The sequence below is a fragment of the Chelonia mydas genome, chromosome 10 (genome assembly GCF_015237465.2).
Source record: "Chelonia mydas isolate rCheMyd1 chromosome 10, rCheMyd1.pri.v2, whole genome shotgun sequence".
Lineage (NCBI taxonomy): Eukaryota > Metazoa > Chordata > Testudines > Cheloniidae > Chelonia > Chelonia mydas.
In genome coordinates, this window is record NC_051250.2 from 17447603 (window position 1) to 17469524 (window position 21922).

The window sequence follows — 21922 nt, forward strand, 5'->3', positions numbered from 1 at the left end:
GTGAGCAGTAGCTCACGAAAGCTTATGCTCAGATAAATTGGTTAGTCTCTAAGGTGCCACAAGTACTCCTTTTCTTTTTGCGAATACAGACTAACACGGCTGTTACTCTGAAACTTAAAAGCTATTGGTTAACAAAAATTGAGGCTCACAGGCTCCAGACTTCTGTTTGATCATCAAATAGGTTGCAGAGCTGTTCAGTATCTCTATTCTTCTGAGACATTTGTATATTACCTTCTGTGAAAAGATCCTGATATTCTGCACGTCCATGTAGCACAGAAAGCCACATTCGCTGTACAGCTAACAGGATCACAGGCCTTGCATGCATGTTCTACACTGCAGATTTGTAGATCACCATTATCCCGTACATGGGCAGACCAAACCAATCAAACACTCCCACTAAAATAGAGCAGACATTTAGCTAGAGAACTCCCAGGCTTCCAAAGGAATTGAACCATGGGTGAAACACACCAAGACAAAGTGGCTGTAACATGAGTAAACACACTCGTGGGGGTGGGATGGGAGGGGAGACTGAGAATGGTTTAGCAGTTGCACATCATCCGGTTAGTTTTTAAACCTTTAATCTACTAAATTAGCACCACTCCCCTCCCACTGACCACCTGTAATTCTGGTTCTCACCAGACTTTGCATTGATGAATTAACAGCATATGAGCAAAGAATGGAAACAGAGTCAAATATATGCCCCATTCCATATTGCATAGCTATGATACACTTGTTCTGATGGTTATATACCAGGGGCAGGCAAACTTTTTGGCCTGAGGGCCACATCGGGTTTCCAAAATTGTATGGAGGGCCGGTTAGGGGTGGCTGTGCCTCCCTAAACATCCAGGCGTGGCCCAGCCCCGGCCCCCGCCCCCATCTGACCCCCCCGGGACTCCTGCCCCATCCACCCCCAGACTACCTGCTCCTGACTGCCGCCCCATCCAACCTTCCCTCTCCTTCCTGATTGCCCTCCTGCCAGGACCCCCTGCCCCCATTCAACCCCCCTGTTCCCCGCCCCCCCACTGCTCCCTCCTCCCTTACCGCACTGCCTGGAGCACTGGGGGCTGGCGGTGCTACAGCTGCACCACCCAGAGCACCAGGAGAGGCAGCTGCGCCACCTGGCTGGAGCCAGCCGCACCGCCGGGCAGCACAGAGCACCGGGTCAGGCCGGGCTCTGCAGCCCCGCCACCCAGAGCATTGCGCTGGCGGCGCACTGAGCTGAGGCTGCAGGGGAGGGGCCGGGGGCTCGCCTCCCAGGCCAGGAGCTCAGGGGCCAGGCAGGAGGGTCCCAAGGGCCGTAGTTTGCCCATCTCTGTTATATACCCTACACGATTACTTTTGAAAAACCTTATTTCCAATCTGAAATTTTAAAAAAGTAGTAACAAGCATCCAATATCATTCAACCCCTCTGAATGAAAACTAATTCCTAACCCTCTACTGCAAGCTGTGCATACCCAACTAAATTACAGACAGCAAACGATGTAGTGAATGTCCATTGACAAGTGGACCCTTTGATATAATTACCGTGGACTCAAAATATGTTGCAGAAAAATCAGTTGTTGCCTGGCAACCAGAGCAGTTATTCACCTGAACTGGCCTATCACTAGTCAGCTTTTTTTTTAAATAGCAGTTAAGCTTCATCCACTTTAAACCCCGCATGTGTGATGATGCACAAGTAATGGACACCTGCATTTCTTAACACACCACCTGCAAAAACAATAAAAAGCTCCAATCATCGACTGATTAACACTTCTGCTCTCCAGCTAAACTAGTTTTGGGGACATAACTCCTTGTTTTAATCAATGAGGCAGTCATCAGTCTCAGCACGATGGAGAATATTTTGACAGCACCATTCCACACGCATTACGAAGTACAGCTTCTACCACAGAGCAGAGCTATTTTATTAGAGAATTTCATTCACACAAAATGGAATTTTCACCCTCCACAAAAGACAACTTCTTGCTCAAAATTTGGCTAAAGTATTTTAGTCATCCTTGGTTATTGTAGAGAATAACTCAGTAAATTGCCTAAACTCAATCAAAACTAGGGCATTTATGGCAGTAGCAGCAACCTCACATCCTGGCTCCTTGCCACTGCAGAGGGGAATTTGTTAAGCAGTAGAATAGCAAATGGAACTAATCATCACAGGATGTTCAGTCAGGTGATGACTGTGGATACATGTAATAAGGAACAAAGATGAACTAAACTGCACATTAACAGGTTTTATTTGATGATACTGTGCATTTGGACTGGAAACACAAGGGACTCTAAATATATTTGCATTTTCCTCTGAAGACTCCCCACTGATTGCCAGATTAAATTTAGAGGTTCCCTCCATTTTACAAAACATTTTTAGACTAATATGAAAAGCATAAACATGTTGGCGAAAGTGTATTACAAAAATGGTTTTTCAAATCCAGAAAACAGTAACATCTCAGCCATATTCCTGTTATACTGAAACTGGCCACATGAATATTGGAAACAACTCTGTCTACAAAGAAGCCTGAGGCATAATTCTCATCTAGAACTACTGCTGATCATGAACTAGGATGTTACAGCAACATATTGCTCGCACGCAGGAGAAAATAATATGTCCTAAATGGAATGAAGTTGGGGGGAAGGGGGAGCTCCTGAATATGCTTATTTGGACAATTTTCTTCCTATGTTGTTAAAGTTATGTCAAATTCAGGTCTAGAATGTTATTTGCCATCAGAAACTTTAAGATACACTTTACTGAATCTAAACATTTCAATCAGATTCTGTTTAATGACACCATTGGAACCAAACTTAGTTCAAATTATTGCACTCTGTCAGAACAATTTTACCTTGTCCAAATTAATCTGTCATACTTTTAAGTGAAACTTAAAAATGAAAATACATTGAACTCTAATAAAAGCTCAGAATAAAGCTTCTATTTTATGGACTTGGTAACATGCCCTTCGTTACAGATGACTCTGGAAAGGGTAACATTCATCAGGTCCTGGACTGCAGAGGGAGTCTTAGTGCCAGCTCTGTAAAATGACTCATTTCAGGTTGTTTGCTTTGCCTCTTGATGTATTCCAATGTTTTTACCTACAGAGGAAGGAGATATACAAATCTTTGTACTTTTTCTTGAATCAGATTACTTGACAGCCATATGAAAGTTTTAGTGAAGAACTCCTCTGATTTTCACTGGGTTTCAATACTGCAGTCCAATCCAGGCATAACCACCACACACTCCTGACCCCAGAGCTGGCAGTCACAGGTGTTGCTCAACAAGTGTTATTTTTCAGGTCTGGACCATGCTGCTTCTCCACTAACCAGAAAGGCAGTTTCATTTGGAGTAAAGCTGTCTCCTGTACTCCTAGCCCCAGCACTTTCAGTTCTCTTACATCCAACAAATGCATGACATCCTTATTAAACGTGCTGGGAAAGTTACAAGGGCAGTCTAAATAGAAAAGGTCAGCTAGTCAGCATCCAGTAAGCCGATGCTGCCGACTGTTCCAGGCTGGATGCTAGTGTTGTAAAGTGGACCACTGGTCATAGCAAAAGAGACTAAAAATCACACTCCCTTTTACTTATAACCCTGTCAGACATGGGCCCAGGACACAAGTGAAAGGCTACCTCTGATTTCTGTTTTGAGCAGATGCTGATTCAAAGTTGGCATTTATATTATGTGCTCGCATATAAAATCAACAGTAAGTTATTAGGATTCAGATACACAGGACATGTTATTTTTCAATTCAAAACAATTTTAAAAGATTTAAATGAACATATTTTTGTTGTAAGGAAATAAATCTAACAAAATCACTGAGGCATGGCTAGAAAGGGTTAAACATCCTGCAAAATAAATAACTCACAGAAGACATGTCGGGAGATAATGTTTGTGTTTTTGTGTATTTACATATGTATGAGTAGGGTCCACAACGTAATCAACAGTCCCTGTCTATGCTGTATTCTGATATCATTTAAATGAATTATAAACACGTGATATCTCGGTATTTCTCTCTCTTTGAAATGTACTGTGAATGGTGGAGGAAAACGCAAATGGCCTTATGTTAATTCGTATAGCTAAGTGATGGACCTCCTTCAAAGTCATCCTAATTACCTTTTGTTCCCCAAGGAACTCCCAACTTGTCAAAGAGGACATGAAATTGTATAAATGATCCTTGGGTCCCAATTCTGTCATCTCAGATCTGCTTAAGCTTCGTCAGGGGAAGTTTGAGTCACAAGACTGAGGTTGCAGTTATGTGGGTACGCCCTGAATATGATATCTGGACATTGGACTATGACCTATGAACTGAATTCTAAAGGAACTCTTTGCAACCACAAAGCTCACCATCTCTGCTATGAATCTGCACCTAAATGAACTGAACTCATGTCTGTATGTATATTGATCTTTTAACCATACTCTCTCTCTCTTGTTTTTTAATACATTTTAGTTTAGTTAATAAGAATTGCCTATAGTGTGTATTTGGGTAAGATCTGAAACATTCCTTAGCCTGGCAGGTAATGTGTCCAATCCTTTGGGATTGGTAGAACCTTTCCTTTTAAATGATGAAATAAGATTTACCAAAATTTTCATCATATTTGACGTGGGTACGTGGATGGAGGTCTGAGGCTGGATCACGTTAAGGGAACTGTGTTGTTTGGACTTCTGAGTAACCAGTAAGGTAATAAAGAAGCTGTGAATCTAAGTATTGGAATATCCACCAGCTTTTTGGGGTTTGGCTGCCCCATTCTTTTAAGTTCACCCTAATTGAGTGACCACAGATGGCTTCCACTGGGACCCAGGTCACACTGACCCTTTCCACCAGTAGAAGTAAAAGGAAGGGCATCTAGAACTAATGCCAAAAATGGCACACTCCATTTCAGTCCATGTTATTCTTACCATAGTCTTGGTGTCAGCAAAGCCATGCTTCTGTGCCAGGTTCCAGAGATTGACTGAAAGTTGGTTTAGTTTGTTGTTTCGTAGATCTCCATGAGCTAAAATACTATTAAAGAAGTAGAGAGCCAGCTGGCTTTGGCGCTTCAGAGTCTATCATTAAAAAAAAAAATTTAAAAAAATATTATTCTACAGCCATCCTGGAGTTCTGATATATCAGCAAAATATAGATATCCTGATAATTATACACAGTCCAGAGAATTTTACCAACAGCTAGACGTATGCTCTGTAACAAACAGGCCTAGCATTATCAACATTAGCAAGGACTTTGGGGCTAGTCCTCCACGCATTTGTCCTCAAAATAGGACAAATAAAAAAACACCTATCTACTCATTCAGCCCCATTCCAAAGTAGTGTGAGTTACAACAGTTCCTACATCAGGTGTCAGTTTAGCTCAATGACTTGGTACGTTTTTGTAATATTGTGCATTCTGGATATCTGAACGGTTGTAGCTGTAAACACCACCACTACTGCATACTCACAGTACTGACATGGGCACCTCTTCTGCCACCTCACTGACAGGGCTGTTTGAAAGGTTCTACAGGATGATTTAGTGGGGGATTGGTCCTGCTTTGAGCAGGGGGTTGGACTAGATGACCTCCTGAGGCCCCTTCCAACCCTGATATTGTATGATTCTATGATACTAGAACCCTGAACTTACCTGAGATCAGGGTGCCTTTAAGATCCTGTTAGGACTGTGAATATTAGCCCAGATTCATAAGAGTCCAGCAGACTTGGGGTGATGTTCATATAGCCTGACCTCCCTTTTAGCCCCTCACACCTAACAGCAGCTTCCACAGGGATCTCAGCACTGTCTTCCCAGAGGTCCTCCCCACAGTTGCTTGCTGTCTCTTGAGGCCAGGAGGTTTCTCCCACTTTTTATAGTCAAGGAAATCCTACAAAGGATCTTTGGAACACAGGCAACCATGCACTAAACCTTATGGAGTGCTACTGGCCCTGCTGCTTAGCTTACTAGTGGTTGCAACAGCAGTCAAATTGTGTTTTAGGGAATGAAAGGCAGAGGCAAGTAAGACATATTACAGGACTGAGGCCCAACTGCCTCCGGCCCTCTCCTCCCAAAAGCTTTCAAAGTGGGGCTCTGTATCAGTATGCAGAAGACCAAGATCACGGAGACAAGAGAAAATGCTGTCAGCGCAGGCGGAGGTGAGATTGGTGGAGCAGAGTACAAGAGTTGGCAACTTTGTCTATCTTGGAAGTACAATATCTGCTAGTGGCCAGCTCACTAAGAAAGTCAAAGCAAGAATGGTAAAGGCAGTAGATCATTTTCTTGTCTGTCAAACATCTGGAGGAGTGAGAAGAATACAATGCTATTGTCCTCCCAACATTATTGTTAGCCCTGGAAACATGACAGATTACTCCTCGGATTAAGTGAGGAGGCATGGGATATGGGGGTGGGGAAGAAAAGACAGATGGAGGAAGGGAGTTATTGCTGGGGGGGGGGGCCACATAGACTGGAGGTCAGAAGGGCTAGTGTGGGGACAAACTGGAGCAGGGGCTGAATGGGAGTGGGGGTGCAGGGACACTTGGGAGTAGAGAGGGGTGGCTGAGTGCGGGTGCAGGGACACATGGGGATGGGGTGAGCAGGTGCAGGGCCACATGAAGACAGGGCCTGATGTGTCTGATGGATTGGGAGAGGCTAGGGCTCAGCTCCCCAACTCCCTAACAATCCCTCCACACCCCAAAAAACCTGTTCCATACTTCTCCCACCCACACCCAAAAACCCACGTGGTTCACTCCCAGGCTCCTTCCGAACAATTACTTCCCTCTCCCTCAGCTCCTCCATTACCCCTGACTCCCCAAACCTTTGCACTGGTTCTGAGGCATGCAGGAAATACGTTTCTGTATTGTAGTTTAAGTGAATTACTCAACGTTCTGTATTAATATACCTAGTAAGGAATCTATTTGTCAAAAAAACATTCCTTGAATCTTTTTTGTTGTCTGTATTGTTACAGACATACTTGCTGACAGGTATTTTTAAATAAGTTACCAAAAGAATTGAAACTGGCGTGATTATATTGTCTTATTTTGACAAATAAAATATGCAGAATTTTAAAATACTGTGCGCAGAATTTTCAGTGTTTTGGTGCAGCATTCCACCAGGAGTAGCAGATAGTGGAAATACATGATAGGAAACTGAATGCATTTCACCACCATTGTTTAAGAAGAATCTTGAAAATTCATTGAAGAGATTGTGTAACCAATGAGAAAGTGTTGTGCTGCACAGGTCACCAGACTGTGGACTCAATAATTAGGGAGAGACTGCTTTGTCATCAGCCTTCCCATAGCAGAAGCTCAAGGTATTTCAGACTGGATTCCACGCAGAGAAAAAAGAAGTCATGGAAGACAAAGAATGACCTATCGCAGGATGATTGAAAAGGATATTACCATCGTGGAGACAACTTATGATGGAGTCACATCTTGGTCTGGATAAACAGCAACAGAAAGAATGGGTTGTCTCATGCACCACTAGGTGCAGGAGATTCTAAGTCTAAGTCTCCTCCCAAGAGATACAGAAAAAAGGGAAAGGGCTTCCTTGCTCCAAAAGGCAGCGGGGAAGAACCCCCTGACAATTAAAAAAAAAAATTAATTGCAAAACTTTGCAAATCAGGTCTCTTATAGAGCAACTTTACACAGCTATACTACAGACCTCTTAGCATCACCACCAGCACGGGGCATGCATAATGGAAATGCTGACACCACTTCCACTGTTAGTTATGCCTGTGCTGCTTGGCACTGCTCTTATCAAAGGTCCTGGCTGAGAGGAGGTATTTATTTACCCTTGCTTTTCTAGAGCTGTGCTTTGTGTTCGGCTCACTTGGAAAGGAGACCGTTGATTAAAAGGCAGAGCCTCATCTACTACAGTAATTGAATCAATTGAAGAGCAGTTAGAAGCAAGTGCACAATCATAGTCAACCCCCCACATTAATTAACAAATTTCATACTTCACTTGAGCCTTCTCTAAATTCAGCCAGTAAATTCTATGGCCAGTATACAGTATTGTTGTAGCAGTGAAAAGAAATTAACGTTTCCTATCACTGCCAGCAGAACTAATGGCATATGCACACTATCAAGAAGGAGATGGCATGGACCAAGCAGCTAAATAAGGACAAGAGAAGATACCCACCCCCACTGGGGGCAGTAGCACTTGATCGTTAAGCATTTAGCGACCAACCTACAAACACGCCAACTCTTTCAAATCAGTGAGATTACTCATGGTAACAAGTTCTAGCAAACACGTTAATAAAATGTAGGCTCAGACCTTCACTATTTTATCTGTTTTTCTCCCACTTGTGACTGTCTCTTTTATTCATGGTGCCCCTTAGTTTGGGAGGCTTTCCCAAACCTAACATATGCTAAACTACCTTAGAAAACTTTGGACAATGGGTCTGTCAGTGAAGCATCTAGCTATGAAGACAACAAGCCACTGTGTGGTTTGGGCCACTGTATTTTATTCATAAGTGCCTTTAGAATGTAAGCTCTGCACATACCGATTCTGTTCTTTATTTAGCATGTTCAGCTGCTACACAGATAGGAAGATATTTTACAAAAAAAAATACTGAATTGGCAAGGTCACATAGCATTGGAGTATTTGACTGTCACCACTGTTGAATATTTAAAGTCATCACATAGTACAAGTGGCTACTTTTCAATAGATTACTACTTTTATTTTGAGGTGGTGCTTAGAATATTAGATTGAAACCCCCTTTCTTAAAAACTTTTATTACAAAAATTATGGGTCACTCAGTGAGTAAATAAATTCCCACTAGTGTTAATGGGAGTAAAGTGCAGCAGTCACGGAGAAAATGCTTCCATTTACATTTATATATTGTAGCACCTTTCATCCCAGTGGCTCCCAAAGCTCTTTACAGCCTTAGATTCAAGCATCATTTCATCCACTATTGAAATGTAGCCACTTCTGGACACAGACACGGTCCATCAGTCTGCCCCAGCAACACTACTCTAACAGGAAGCACAGCAACATATCTAGCAAACTATCGGGAAACGATGAGTAGTTAGAAAGTAACTATCAGAGCTGAGAGAAAGCACTGCACTAGGACCAACATCTTTGGGCAACAGGAAAATAAAAGAAAGAATATATGATGTGGCATGACAGCATGCATTTGAGATGGGAGAATTATGCGATGCAAAGCCTTTTTGCCACTCCACCATGTATTTTGTACTTGTACATTTTAGAGAAATACTTCAGAAATGTTTAGAGCATTTAAATTATTATCTGGACTATTTTCCCCCTCCACCTTAGGTTAACCACTTGTGCCTATATATTTTTGCTTGAATCCAAACATAAAAGAGAGACTGTTTGAAGCTGCCTGCAGGTTTACGATAGTAATAATCCTAGTGGAGCTAGATTATTGAGCAGAGTGCAGGGGAGGTGGTCAAAGGTCTCTCCCCTGGATAGCCCCACCGCATTGTATTTCTATACAATGTATATGCCTGTGTATGTGCCTACACTCTGTTTAACATTTTGATAACATACAGAACACTTCAAAAAGGATGCAGGACATTCAAGACAGAGTCAGAAGGAAGGGATGTACATTACAATTCACAGTATTTTGAGGTAAGCACACAGGCACAAGTAGGAGATGGGGATCCAATCATATGTTAGAAGTTGCAAAGTTAAGAGATGCACAGACTCCAGAGAAGATGGAGTAAAGGCCACTATATAAAAAGGAACAAAAGCAAGAAGGCGTGCAACACTCTGCATTATGATCAACAAGAATATTTGTGTAACATGGCACTGCCCTCAAATCTGAATGAGAAATCCATGTCAACAACCTGCCAACTCCACTGACATAACCAAGATGGAATTGTGGAGGGCGTTCCAACTCATGAGGATGTATTTATGGGCAGCAAACAGAGAGGAATAGATCAAGTTTCTGGCAGTCACATAAATCATGAGACTAATAGTTCCTACACCAAAGAGAGCAGAGAGTACCCACTTGGTAGGCATTTTTCATAATCTTTGAAACAGTGTGTAGATGACACTGGAATAAAGAAAGAACTACACAAGCCCAGAACATGTGGCCTGTTATGTCCCTCATGTCCTATTCCCTCCAGCAAAGAGTAAAGTAATATCTTAATTTCAAAGGCACGATGGAGAAAAATGTGATCTTGCTGGTCTTATTATCCATTTTAGCACTGCTTACAATAGCAATCCTGCTTCCTAGCATTCACTCCAGCCTTCCGTTGAAATTTGCTCGCTTAGAGCTTCATGCTGTGAGGAACAAGGCATTTGGGAATTTAGATGTGCTCCTTCCTCTCAAGAGGTCACAGTGGGCAGCTTCTCCTCTCCTCAAGAGTCCTTCAGGGGCCTGTTCATACACATTAGTCAATTAGGGACGATCATTAGATGGTATAAGCAGACAATATCAAGCTCTCAGAACTTAACACACAGTGCCATTACACAGTTCTCCTCCTCTCTGGGATAATAAAGCCCCTCGATATAAGACAACTGACTCAAGTTCAGCCTGAGTAAAAGGTGATGCTGACTGGAACAGAGGAAGCACTAATAACCCAGCAGCAGCTCTGAACTTGCCAACTGTTGTAAGCGCAAGTCCCCTGTTTACTAAGGTAGTATGTACACAGTCTTAGGGTCCTCTTGGACTCATCATTGCTCCTGCATTCCTAAATAGTAGCAGCAAGCAGAAATTCCTTCTTCAGATGGCCAGGTGACTAAATCCTTTCTTGTGGATACAGACCTTGAAACAGTACTCTGTGATTTGTCAGTCTCACTCTAGGAGTACTCCAACACACTCTACATGGGAACTCCAGCTGGCTTGGTGTGCAGGAGCTTGCTTTCCTGGTTAGACCAATGAGAACACACTACTCCAGTGCTCCAAGCCCTATATTGGCTACCTATCAGATTCAGGATACACTTCAAGACCATGGCCCTAATTTTTAAAGACCTCATTAAAGTAGAGCTCAGCAACTCAGCTATTCGTTTCTCTATTGCCACATGGAGTTCATGGATGATGGAGCCCATGGCAATACTCTCAGAAGCACTTTTGTTGAAGGCCCTAGGCCAGAGAAATCCCTGTCAGCAGAGATCAGGATGGTTCCCACTCTTGCCACTATTAAAGAGCAATACGAGACACTTCCCGCTGAGCAAGCCTTCCAAGATAACCGCAAGCTACAACAATGGCCTGGCTACATTTCTCAGACTGACAACTTAATAGAAAGTAGTTGCTTTTCTAGAGGTATCACAAGTGTGCTCAGGAGACCACTCGATACCTCTTTGTTATGGAAGCGAGATGAGATGTTGGAATGAAGAATCTTAACTGGCTGTAGACTAACCAAGTTGCTGGAAATTCTGAAAACACTGTAAGTTCACCTCATCTTTGAGATGTATGATTTGAATGAGGAGCAGGGTGAAGTTTGGACTTCTGATAACTGGAACTGTGGGCGAATTGCAAGTATTTGTTTCTGGCAACTCCTACAGCTTGCAGATACTTTCCCAACAGTGGAGGAAGCATGCTCCCTGCTCCAAGGAGCTAACAAAGCCATCACTGTTTGAAGGCTTTAGTAACAATACTGGAGTGACAATAATAGAGAATTGTTTCAGGAAGAACTTTACATCTTTAGCATCTTTAAAATAAAAAACAGGTGAGCTAATTGGATAAATAGGTGTGGTGGCTGAGAGATTAAGTAGCTTGACTACAATCCCGAAAGTTGAGAGTTCAGGTCTCACTTAATCTCACCCTGAAAGGCCATCACCAGTTATCACCCAGGTGCAAAACGCATATCTGATCCATTAGGTTAGGGCAGTCAAAAGTGGTCGGACATGACGCTGACCACCTCACTTCCTGGTGTAACATTGGCTACTGTAACACTTTGGTTTTGGATCCAAAGCAAATGGCTCTGCATGAAACATGCACACATTTGACTGTTCACGACTCAGTCCAACTGCAGCAGGCAGGATTTTAACATTTATAAGAATTCTGCATTAAAAACAAACAAACAACAAAAAACCTTCCAGCCCAAAATGCAATAAAAATGCAAAGCAGGGAACAGTATGGTGGCACACTCCCATGACCACAGACGGTTTGTATTTGTATAGGGTAGTTTGGGACTGTAAATTTCAGTTGAAACATTATCACACAAAAGAAGCAGAATTTTTAAAAGATATTTTAAAGTAATATAGGAAGAAAGGAGGAGCATACTGTGTTAAAATCAGATTCACTTCTCTTCCTTCAAATTGCAGTTTGGCAAAATCATTTAATTATATGAAAATCAATTCCCTTTTATGGGTTTCAAATGAAATGAACCAAGGAAAACCAATATCAGCAGAGGCTTGTTCATGTAAATGAGCAGCCAAATAATAAAAGGTCGCCAACACTGAAGTGATCAAAATAAAATCTGAGATGATTTTCTGCCAAGTACTGCTTTAGAGCTGAAGGATGTGACTTTAATCAACATCATCATCAACCCCTACACTCCCCACCCCCTAAAAAAAAAGGAAAAAAAGAGAGAAATACTTGGCTTCTGTATAGTGCTCTTCATCCACAGATCTGAAAGCACTTTGTAAAGGAAGGCAAATATCCCCCCACCTTACAACTGGGGAAACTGAGGCACATAAGTGAAGTGACTTGCCCAAGATCACACAGCTTGCCAATAACAGAGCTAGGATCAGAATGTGTGTCCCTTTATCTACTGGACCATAATACCTCCTGCTTCAGTGAATTAGCTAGACGGACTCTCTTAGTAGTCTAAGCATCAGGTTTGTAAAGCTAGACTTCCTGGAAACACAAGTCCCAATCCCAGCAGGACAGGCTCAGCCTGTGTGAGCTAAATACAGTGACAGTTTACTGTGTTTGGTATTTCACAGAGTATCTTAAAACCCGGTCCTGTGTGTTCTGTGAGCACGTTAAAAAGATCCCATGGCACTATTTGTAAGAGCAGAAGTTGCTTTGGTGTCCTTGCCATTGCACAGGGTGCTGGTTTGCTGTTGCATCCAAAGATAGCTGTATTTCACTGTGCTACTGTACATACGTAGTTTACGCTGTACGTTGGAATATGCCACCATAAAAATGTGGGATTTATTAATTTTGAATCTCTACAGTTGTTTTATGAGAAAGTATTTGATATCAAAGGCAGAGGAAATACTACTGTAACAGCAGTAGCTGGGCTCTCAAGTGCGTGTTGCTTAATGAATTCTTGGAGGCATACCTTACGGATCTCTCTTTAGAAGAATTTCTAAAATGTAATCCCAGCAGAAGGGGAAGAAAAAAAAACCAACCACCTGAACTATTTGGCGAGTAGCCAAGTAAAATGACATAAGAGAAGGACTTCAGCTCTATTTTCTTTCCATCAAAGACTCACTTTGCCCTGTATTTCAGGCTACAAGACATGAGACCTAAGTCTAATAGAGATAGTTTAAAAAAAAAAAAAGAAAAAAAGAAAGGAGAAAGAAGAAGCTGTTGCTGTGGGAACTGAAGCTCAGAAACAGACATGTTACCAGGGGCATAGTCTGTTCTCATGCAGAGGTGAGGAGTTCAGCAACATGGAGAATGCCAGTCATAAAAGATGAGCCCATAGAGCTGTTTTTGATCTCACATACCGTATAAACCCAAAATCAAGGAATCCAATAAGTCGACAAGGGTTTGTGCTTTGTTTTAACTAGTGTAACCATTATTCAAAATAGGGTAAAAGTGAAAGTACTCCCTACAACTAAGCAAATCATTCTTAATCACCCTCTGGGATGCAGAGCCTTTACCAATAAAGTAATTTCCACTGCATTTAGCTCAGAACAGACCAATGGGTTAATTCTCATTTTGTCCATTAGCCTATTCCAGAGGTCTGGTTAGGTTGGTGAGAAAAGTAGCAATTGGAACTAGGGAGAAAGTAGAGACTTTGGTTTAGGTCAGGAGTGAAGTGTCAGCTGGGAGGGAATGGGAACAGAAGGGAGTTGTAGAGATTATTACACCTCAAGAAAAGCAGCAGGACCAAAGTTGGCACCAGAGCAGCATCCACTGCCTAGCAAAAAACAATTCTCTCTGGTACAATTGACTGTCCATGTCATGCACAGAATGCAGCTAAACAATCCATCTCTTAAAGAGTACAACAACAAATAGTGGGGCTATAAATATTACTGAATCTCTTCACCCCACTGTTGCCTACATGATGTCTGTTTATTTTTTTTAACCAAAGTAACACCATACAATCCTCTCCAGCGTTGTAAACATTCACAGGGCTTTCCAAAAGCAGCAACACACTAGATTGCACTGTCAATTATTTACTCCTGGGGGAATTCTGCATCACTGTGTATGCGCAAAATTCATGTCCCCTACAGATTTCTTTGGTTCCCCGCAGAAAAATGGCTTCTGGCAGGGAAGCAAAGGGAAACCCCAAGAGCGGTCACGCACCTCTCCCCAGCAGTGCAGGCAGATTGGTTTGGGCGCCTGGAACAGCCAGTAGAGACGTAAATCACTGCTGCAGGGAGTGGACTGGGTAGCTGTGCATGTGAGAAAGAGACACTCTGTCCCTCTGTCTCGCTGTTGCAGCACTCTCGGCATGGAGGGGCAGGGCTTCAGGGTGTTTCTGAGGAGGTAAGCGTGGGAAGACCAGAATGTAGAAGCCTGCCTGTGTAGTGAATTGTTCCCATTGTCTTTGTGAATTCCCCCAGGAGTACAAAACAGGTATAAAAGTTTTAAGACTCCTTTACATTGCCAGTGAGGTGTAAAGGACAGTATGGCCTTATAAATGCTTATGGTGCTTTAGCTATTAGAACTGGTCTAACTTTCTGGACTGAAACAATTTCCTATCAAAATGTGCTCCATGAACTGTTTGCTACTGATCTTTCTACCAATGGTCAGTAGCCAATATAAATTGTGAGTTTGACTCACCAGCCCACAGTTGCTCTTCAGTTGTCTATGAGCATATGGCTGCATATATTTGTACGCTCCCCACTCCCATTCTCCATCCATTGAATTGTAGTTCAAGTAAATTACCGAAATAATTGAAACCAGTGTGATTATATTGTGTTATTTTGACAAATAAAATATGCAGAACTTTGCAGAATTTTAAAATATTGTGCAAGGAATTTTTAAATTTTTGGCGTAAAATTTCCCCAGGAGTATCAATTGAAAAGGCTCATTTATTGAGCTCTGCAAGTGATCTGGTGTTGCACTGTACAGTAATAAGACAAGAAAAGGCATACCTCCTCCTGTCCAAGGGTCTTCAGATGGTCCAGGATCTGAGCTACCACTGTCTCACACAGCTTGTTAATTTCAATCAGGAACTTGGAGTCTCCACCATAGAGGGTGTCATTGGAATCAACTGCAGAAACAAGCATAAATAAATCTGAGTTTAATTTGGATAATTATGTAAGTGTGTTTGCTGCAAAACAATACTGGATATTTAAAACAGATAGTTTTTAAAGCTGTAAAATGACCCCACCCGCATATGAAATCCTTCATAAAGACCTGACACCTGTGTTTTTATTACCATTGGCTGATCTTAATTGCACGCTGCAACACAAAGCAACATACAGCACAACATACGAATCTTCCATATGGCCAGATCCCTTGCTTTCACTGAAGCTAGGTAGGTTTTGCCATTGACTTTAATAGGAGCAGGATTGATTAAGTTGATGGACAATTTATGCTTTATCCAATACAAGCACCAACATATAGTTTTGCAGAGTGTTCCAGCAACCACAAACCTGGAGCCCTCATATATTACCATACCACTTTACAACTGCAGAAACGCTGCTTGTCTCTGTCAAAGCAATAGTGTTCATGGAAAGAGAATTTCAGGAAAATTGGTGAAAACTGAAAGGCTTGTGCCCATTTTGTAGCACATACCTCGTACACTGTACATGTAAATTTTTCACTTAGCTGTTCCATACCTTTTGTTTGTAACTTACTATATGAATGCAAAGCTGACAATCTGGACAAAAATTTGGCTTATTGACATTGTCACCCCAATTTTCCAGATCATTAACTATTATAAAATGTGTTACTGGGACAAGTGACACCAGTTTCTCTTCAATGCTTAACCCCTCTAGCTGATTCTCCCTGTATACCTGGGAAACCTAGTCCCATAAGTATAAGGAAATCAGGCATGTGTGCAACTATCCAGGTGACTCCAGAATTATATATGCATGTTGCTTACACCAGGCATTCTACACCAGGTAAGGCATTCTAAAGTAAAACTTGATTAACTGAAAATCATGGGCAATACTGACTAAATTCAGATAATAGCAGGAATTTTCAAAGTAGTCTGTATTGTTTTATACCAACTACATAGCCTTCTTTCACCTACTCACTTTAAGCAACACTTATTTTAAAGAGAATACATTACATGAAGAATTTTCAAATACAAGCATACTCTAGAGAAACCAGGGAGTGGGAGAGGAAGATCATCCCCAGCCCTCAGAGAACTTATTATTTAAAAGGTTTTGTTTTATTATTTTATTACTCTTTGGAAACTACTTTCCTTGCATGCTGACAAAATAACATGAGAAATGGAAGCTTAGAATGAACAGTCAGTATGGTTACTACTGATGCACCACATTCAATTGGTGCTAGAGCAGCTTTTAACTGTTATTAATTGCAGTTTTATTTTTATTTTTTAAATATTGCAGTAAAAAGTAAATACATGCTGAGCAAAAACACGAGTGATGTAATTTTAAAGCTGATAGGTTCAAACATTTTACACAGCCACAGACTTGATAAAAAAACGTAGCCCTTTTTTAAATACCTGTGGCCTCTGTTTCATGACAAATATCTATTTTATCAGTAATGCCAGTGGGCCTCATCTGAAATCAAGGATCCATTCTGCTAGGTGCAGTATGGACATACACACACAGCCACTGCACTACAGAGCACACACTAGAAACCTACATAAGTGAAACAAAGCTGACTACAGAACAAGGAGATCTGATTCAGTCATTTCTCATACACAGAGTTGCCAACTTTCTAATCACACAAAATGGAACACCCTTGCCCCACCTCCTTCCCTGAGGCCCCGCCCCCAGCCCTTCTCCTAGGCCCCTCCCTCTGTTGCTTGCTCTCCCCCACCCTGTCTCACTTTCACCAGGCTGGGGCACGGAGTTGGGGTGCGGGAAAGGGTGAGGGCTCCAACTGGGGATGTGGGCTCTGGGGTGGGCAAGAGATGAGGGGTTAGGGGTGCAGGAGGGGGCTCAGGACTGGGGCAGTGGGTTGGAGTGCAGGCTCTGGGAGGGAGTTATGGTGCGGGAGCGGGTTAGGTTTGCCAACTTTCTACTTGTGCAAAACTGAACACCCTTGCTCTGCCCATCTCCGACGCCCCAGCCCTGCTCACTCCATCCCCCACTCCCTCTGTCGCTCACTCTCCCCACCCTCACTCACTCATTCTCAAGGGGCTGGATCAGGGGGTTGGGGGGGGGGGGGGAAGGGCTCCGGCTGGAGTGCGGGCTCTGGGGTGGGGCTGGAGATAAGGGGTTTGCAGTGCAGAAGGGTATTCTGGGCTGGGACTGAGGGGTTTGGAGAGTGGGAGGGGGATCAGGGAGTAGGCTCTGGCTCGGGGTGCTGGCTCTGGGGATGAGGGTTTTGGGGTGCAGGATGGGGCTACAGGCTGGGATCGAGGGGTTCAGAGGGTGGGAGGGGGATCAGGGCTAGGGTCCGGGGTTGTGTCGCTGGAGAGGGCCAGGGGTGCAGGTTCCGGGTGTCGCTTACCTTAAGTGGCTCCTGGAAGCAACGGCATGACCCCCTCCAGCTCCTACGTGGAGGCGCAGCCAGGTGGCTCTGCACGCTGCCCCGTCCGCAGGCACCACTCCTGCAGCTCCCATTGGCCCCGGTTCCCAGCCAATGGAAGGGGCAGAGCCAGCGTTTGGGGCGGGGGCAGCGTGCAGAGCCCCCTGGCTGCCCCTACGCATAGGAGTCAGAGTGGGGACATGCCGCTGCTTCCTGGAGCCACGCAGAGCCACGGTAGGAAGGGAGCCTGCCTTAGCCACGCTGCGCCGCTGACCAGACTTTTAACGGCCTGGTCAGCAGTGCTGATCAGAGCCACCAGGGTCCCTTTTCGACCGGGCATTCCAGTTGAAAACTGGACACCTTCCAACTCTAGATTCCAACCTGGGGCAGGGGGTTGGGGAGCGGGAGGATGTTCAGGGTGCGGGCTCTGTCCAGGCAGCACTTACCTCCGGTGGCTCCTGGACACATCCAGTATGTCCGGCTCCTAGGTGGAGAGGCCTGGGGCTCTGCTCGCTGCCCACACCCACAGGCACTGCCTCCACAGCTCCCACTGGCCGCGTTTCTCAGTCAATGGGAGCTGCAGAGCCGGCGCTTGTGGCAGGGGCAGCACATGGAGCTCCCGTAGCCACCCTTGCGCCTAGGAACCAGGGATGCCAGCTGCTTCTGGGAGCCACACAGAACCAGGGCAGGCAGGGAGCCTGCCTTAGCCCTGCTGCGCTGCTGACCAGACATTTAATGGCCCGGTCAGCGGTGCTGACCAGAGCCAGCAGGATCCCTTTTCAACCAGGGATTCCGGTCGAAAACCGGATGCCTGGCAACCCTAGTCATACAATCTATGCAATCAGTCAATATGGCGGAAACCACTTTATTTCACTTTGCTGACCATAAGCAGTTTGTCTTGTATCTATAGATGTTTAATTTGTTGGGTTGTTTAGATTATGATCTAAGCCTTAACTCTGCAGCATCGGCTCTGGATGTCTGCAAAAACTGGAAATTCTGCAGCAGCAGATAAATTCAACAAACTCGGTTATTTTAAATAAATCCAGATAGCAAGTTTTTAGTGCTATGTATTTTGATATTACATACAATTTTTTAATATCACCAAAATTTACATCTTGAACGTGCCACAGATGATGAAAACTGCACTGTAGAAATTGCTAGGGATGAAAAAGGAACTTTGACAATTGGGAAAAGGACAATTGTAGCTTTTGACACATGGGAATATACCAGAGGTGGGGGTTTTGTTTTAAATGCAAATAGGAAACCTCTCCTCTTTCTTCCTTTGTTGTGGGAAAGGTACAGGTGACTTGAAAAACAATAGTTTTGGGAAGACTGGAAGACCTGGACTTCTAATTCCATACCTCAGCAATCTGTGACAAGTACGGCTAAGATTTTGGGGCTGAAGCAAAAAATATCATGGAGGTCTCTGGAAGTCATGGATTCTGTGATATAATCATAACCTTAGAGATAAGCAACTAGTGCCTCTAATTATCACCCACCAGTATTTACCAGTACATTCAATGATGGATACAGTTCATTAGCTGGATATTTCAGTTATAAGCTGAAGTGAGCAGCAGCCAAATAGCTGATATTTTAAATTGCCATTACTAGGTTTCAGAGTTAACACATTGATACCCTTGTGAATTCACATCTCTTCAAGCTATTGTGTCAGGCTGCTTGTCTGCATGCAGGAAAGCAATACTGCATTGATTTACGTTCAGTTCATGTTTGGTACAAACTTTGCAAACATCAAGAAAACCTAGATTCTGCAGCACAATATCTCAGTGGCATGAGGTGTATGCGTGACAAATTCCACAGCCAAGAACAATGAGAATCACCGGGCTCAGATTCTGAAGCGGTAAATCGATAAAGTGCCAAAAACCGGTCTGTATTGGAAGAAGCATGCTGGGTAAATACTAGCATTAACAGGTTCTAATGTGTGATTATCTAAATCAGAATAAAGGTCTATTTGGTATAAACACATTTTAACACCTGGATATATTTTACGTTATGTGCTTCGTGCAGATGCCAGGAAAACTGTTCCATCACATGAAGTCAGTACTCCCCATTGAGTTAATACTCAAGTGGCCCACCATTTTGCATCACAGGCACTGAAAACTTTTAATTGCCAATGCACTAGGGCCCTGGATCCTATGACAATTGCATCTACAAGTAGATGAATGGCTGAAAAAAATCCACTAAATCCAGAGGAAATATTCCATATTCATTGTACTTGGTACTGCTGCCATTTTAATGGTATCTGCACCTAGTCAGGCATGAAAGCTATTTCACTGCAAGCTGAACTCATTTCAGAAATTCACCAGCATCTTTAATGGAACAAACCAGCAGCTGCAAGAGGATAGTCCCATGTTTGTTGATGTAGAATGAGATTAAAGATTCTCAGCAAGTCATGGCCAGTCCTCTTCGGCTGTGTATATTTAGCATCATCCTCTTTCATGTCACAATTTTCTACTGACTACATAATAATCTGTATGCACTTATTTACGATCTGTTGATTTTAATTGTCTTCCTCAGCAAAATCTAGGTATTTCTAATAAATCAAATCTCCAAGAGAATTAAAAAATCCAATGTCCCCCAGACATCCTTCACAATCATTCCCAGTTCTCTCTCTTTGTACAAGGCACTCCAAGAAATCCATATAACTATGGTGCTGTTGTCTAGAAACAGAAATGTTGCCCCAGGGGAAGAGGGAAAATAACTACTTCACATAGCTTTTTTCATTTGATGATATCATAGGACTTTACAAACATTTAAACTTCAGAACATCCCCAAGATATGGGTAAGTGTTATTCTGACCCTTTTATAAATGGAAAAAGATAAGATCACATTCACTTTCTTAGAGATTCTGAAAGAGACTAGGAAGATCTTCACTACAGTCCGATGTTCCATATTGGCTCAATTGTAAACTTCCTCCTAGGCTGCTACATCTTGTCATGGATGGTGACTTTATCTTGGTAGCCCATCCACCAGAAGAACTCAAGTATTTATTTTAGATCTGCCTTTGTCTGAAAATCAGCATACCATCAGAAGGAAGCACAGTTTTAGAGCAGGGGACCAAAAGTCAAGATATCTGGGTTCTATTCCCAGTTCTGCTACTAACTCACCTCCACACTTTCAAACATTTTAATCATTCTGAGCCTCACTTTCATGGTTCCAGCTATACCATGAAAATAAATAAATAAATATATAATTGCCAGAGTGAGATCTTAGCGTCTAGGTGTAAAAACCACAAGCAATTACAATCCACAAAGGACACTCTTCTCTGCCATATATTTTAGCCTTTTTCTGGAGCAAACTAAATTTGCAGCATCTTTTTTATCACTGTCAGAATCAGATTTTTTGTAACTGATCACAACTTTTAAAATTTTAAATTTTCCTGCAGAGAAGCCAACCCTTCCTAAATGGGTATTTAGAAAGCAGGAAGCAGAAAACCAGTGCAGATATCGCTTAAGGGGAAATTGGGCCTCTCTTTTCCTTTACATGGATCCTGAAATAGGATTTAAACTTTGCTGACACTAACTGCATCTCTCCTCTTTACTGAAAGTCTATTATGCCTCAGTGCTGTCCAAAGTGTCAGTGTCAGCGACCTGCAAGTCCAATGACTGGAACGCATCCAATGCATGGGAAGGTTTTTTTTGCTAGTTGTTTCACCTTCCCTGTTATGATTTAAGAAGATACAATTACCACATCCAAACACAGCTGCATTTACAAAAAAATATGTTTTGTTTTTAAAATGCCTGGAAAATATGACTTTCTTCCCTTCTCCTCCAGCATTATGTCTCCACTATAATGATTCAGATTCTAGTAGGGAAATATTTATTTCTATATCCCACAAAAATGACAATGAGCTTCTAAACCCATCATCTGTTTATGGTTAGACTGTCAGGTCCATATGAAAACAGGAAGCAGGTACATAAAGAATTGGGGGCCTCTCCAACAGAAGGATGGCCATAAAGGCCTGATCCTGCTTCCAGTGAGGTCAATGGTAAAATTCCATGTGTTCAACTGGAATAGAACTGGTCCCATCATGATCACGAAGAGCTAAAGCCTCAGTTAAAGATGGCTGTGATCATCCCCTCACACATTTTTCCCCACCTTAAAAAGAGAAACTTGGGATCTTTTGCAGATAACTTCTGCCAAACCAGCCTACTCCAAGCAACTGAGTGATGGGCAGCCTCCCTCAGTTTCTACATCTTGCAAGATTAGCATCATACAAGGAATTGAGCAGAATGAGACAAAAGTTGGAGTACATCTGAAAGAACTA

At 42.8% G+C, this 21922-nt stretch overlaps 1 protein-coding gene across 8 annotated transcripts in view; it reads right to left on the minus strand.

Moving 5' to 3' along the window:
• Positions 1 to 1390: 1390 nt before the first annotated feature.
• The window catches only part of VPS35L (VPS35 endosomal protein sorting factor like), a 116510-nt gene continuing 95978 nt past the window's right edge, over positions 1391 to 21922 (minus strand). For 6 of the 8 annotated variants that reach the window (XM_037911764.2, XM_037911765.2, XM_037911766.2 and 3 more), the window contains 3 exons: positions 15120 to 15238; positions 4871 to 5017; positions 1864 to 3072 (listed from right to left, as the gene is read on the minus strand). In XM_037911764.2, coding sequence (XP_037767692.1) covers positions 2974 to 3072; positions 4871 to 5017; positions 15120 to 15238 — 365 coding nt within the window. In that variant the 3' untranslated portion in view covers positions 1864 to 2973. Of the gene's footprint in view, positions 1708 to 1863; positions 3073 to 4870; positions 5018 to 14325; positions 14501 to 15119; positions 15239 to 21922 lie in introns of those variants that run through there. The other 2 variants (XM_043524516.1, XR_006284562.1) reach the window with 2 other exon arrangements.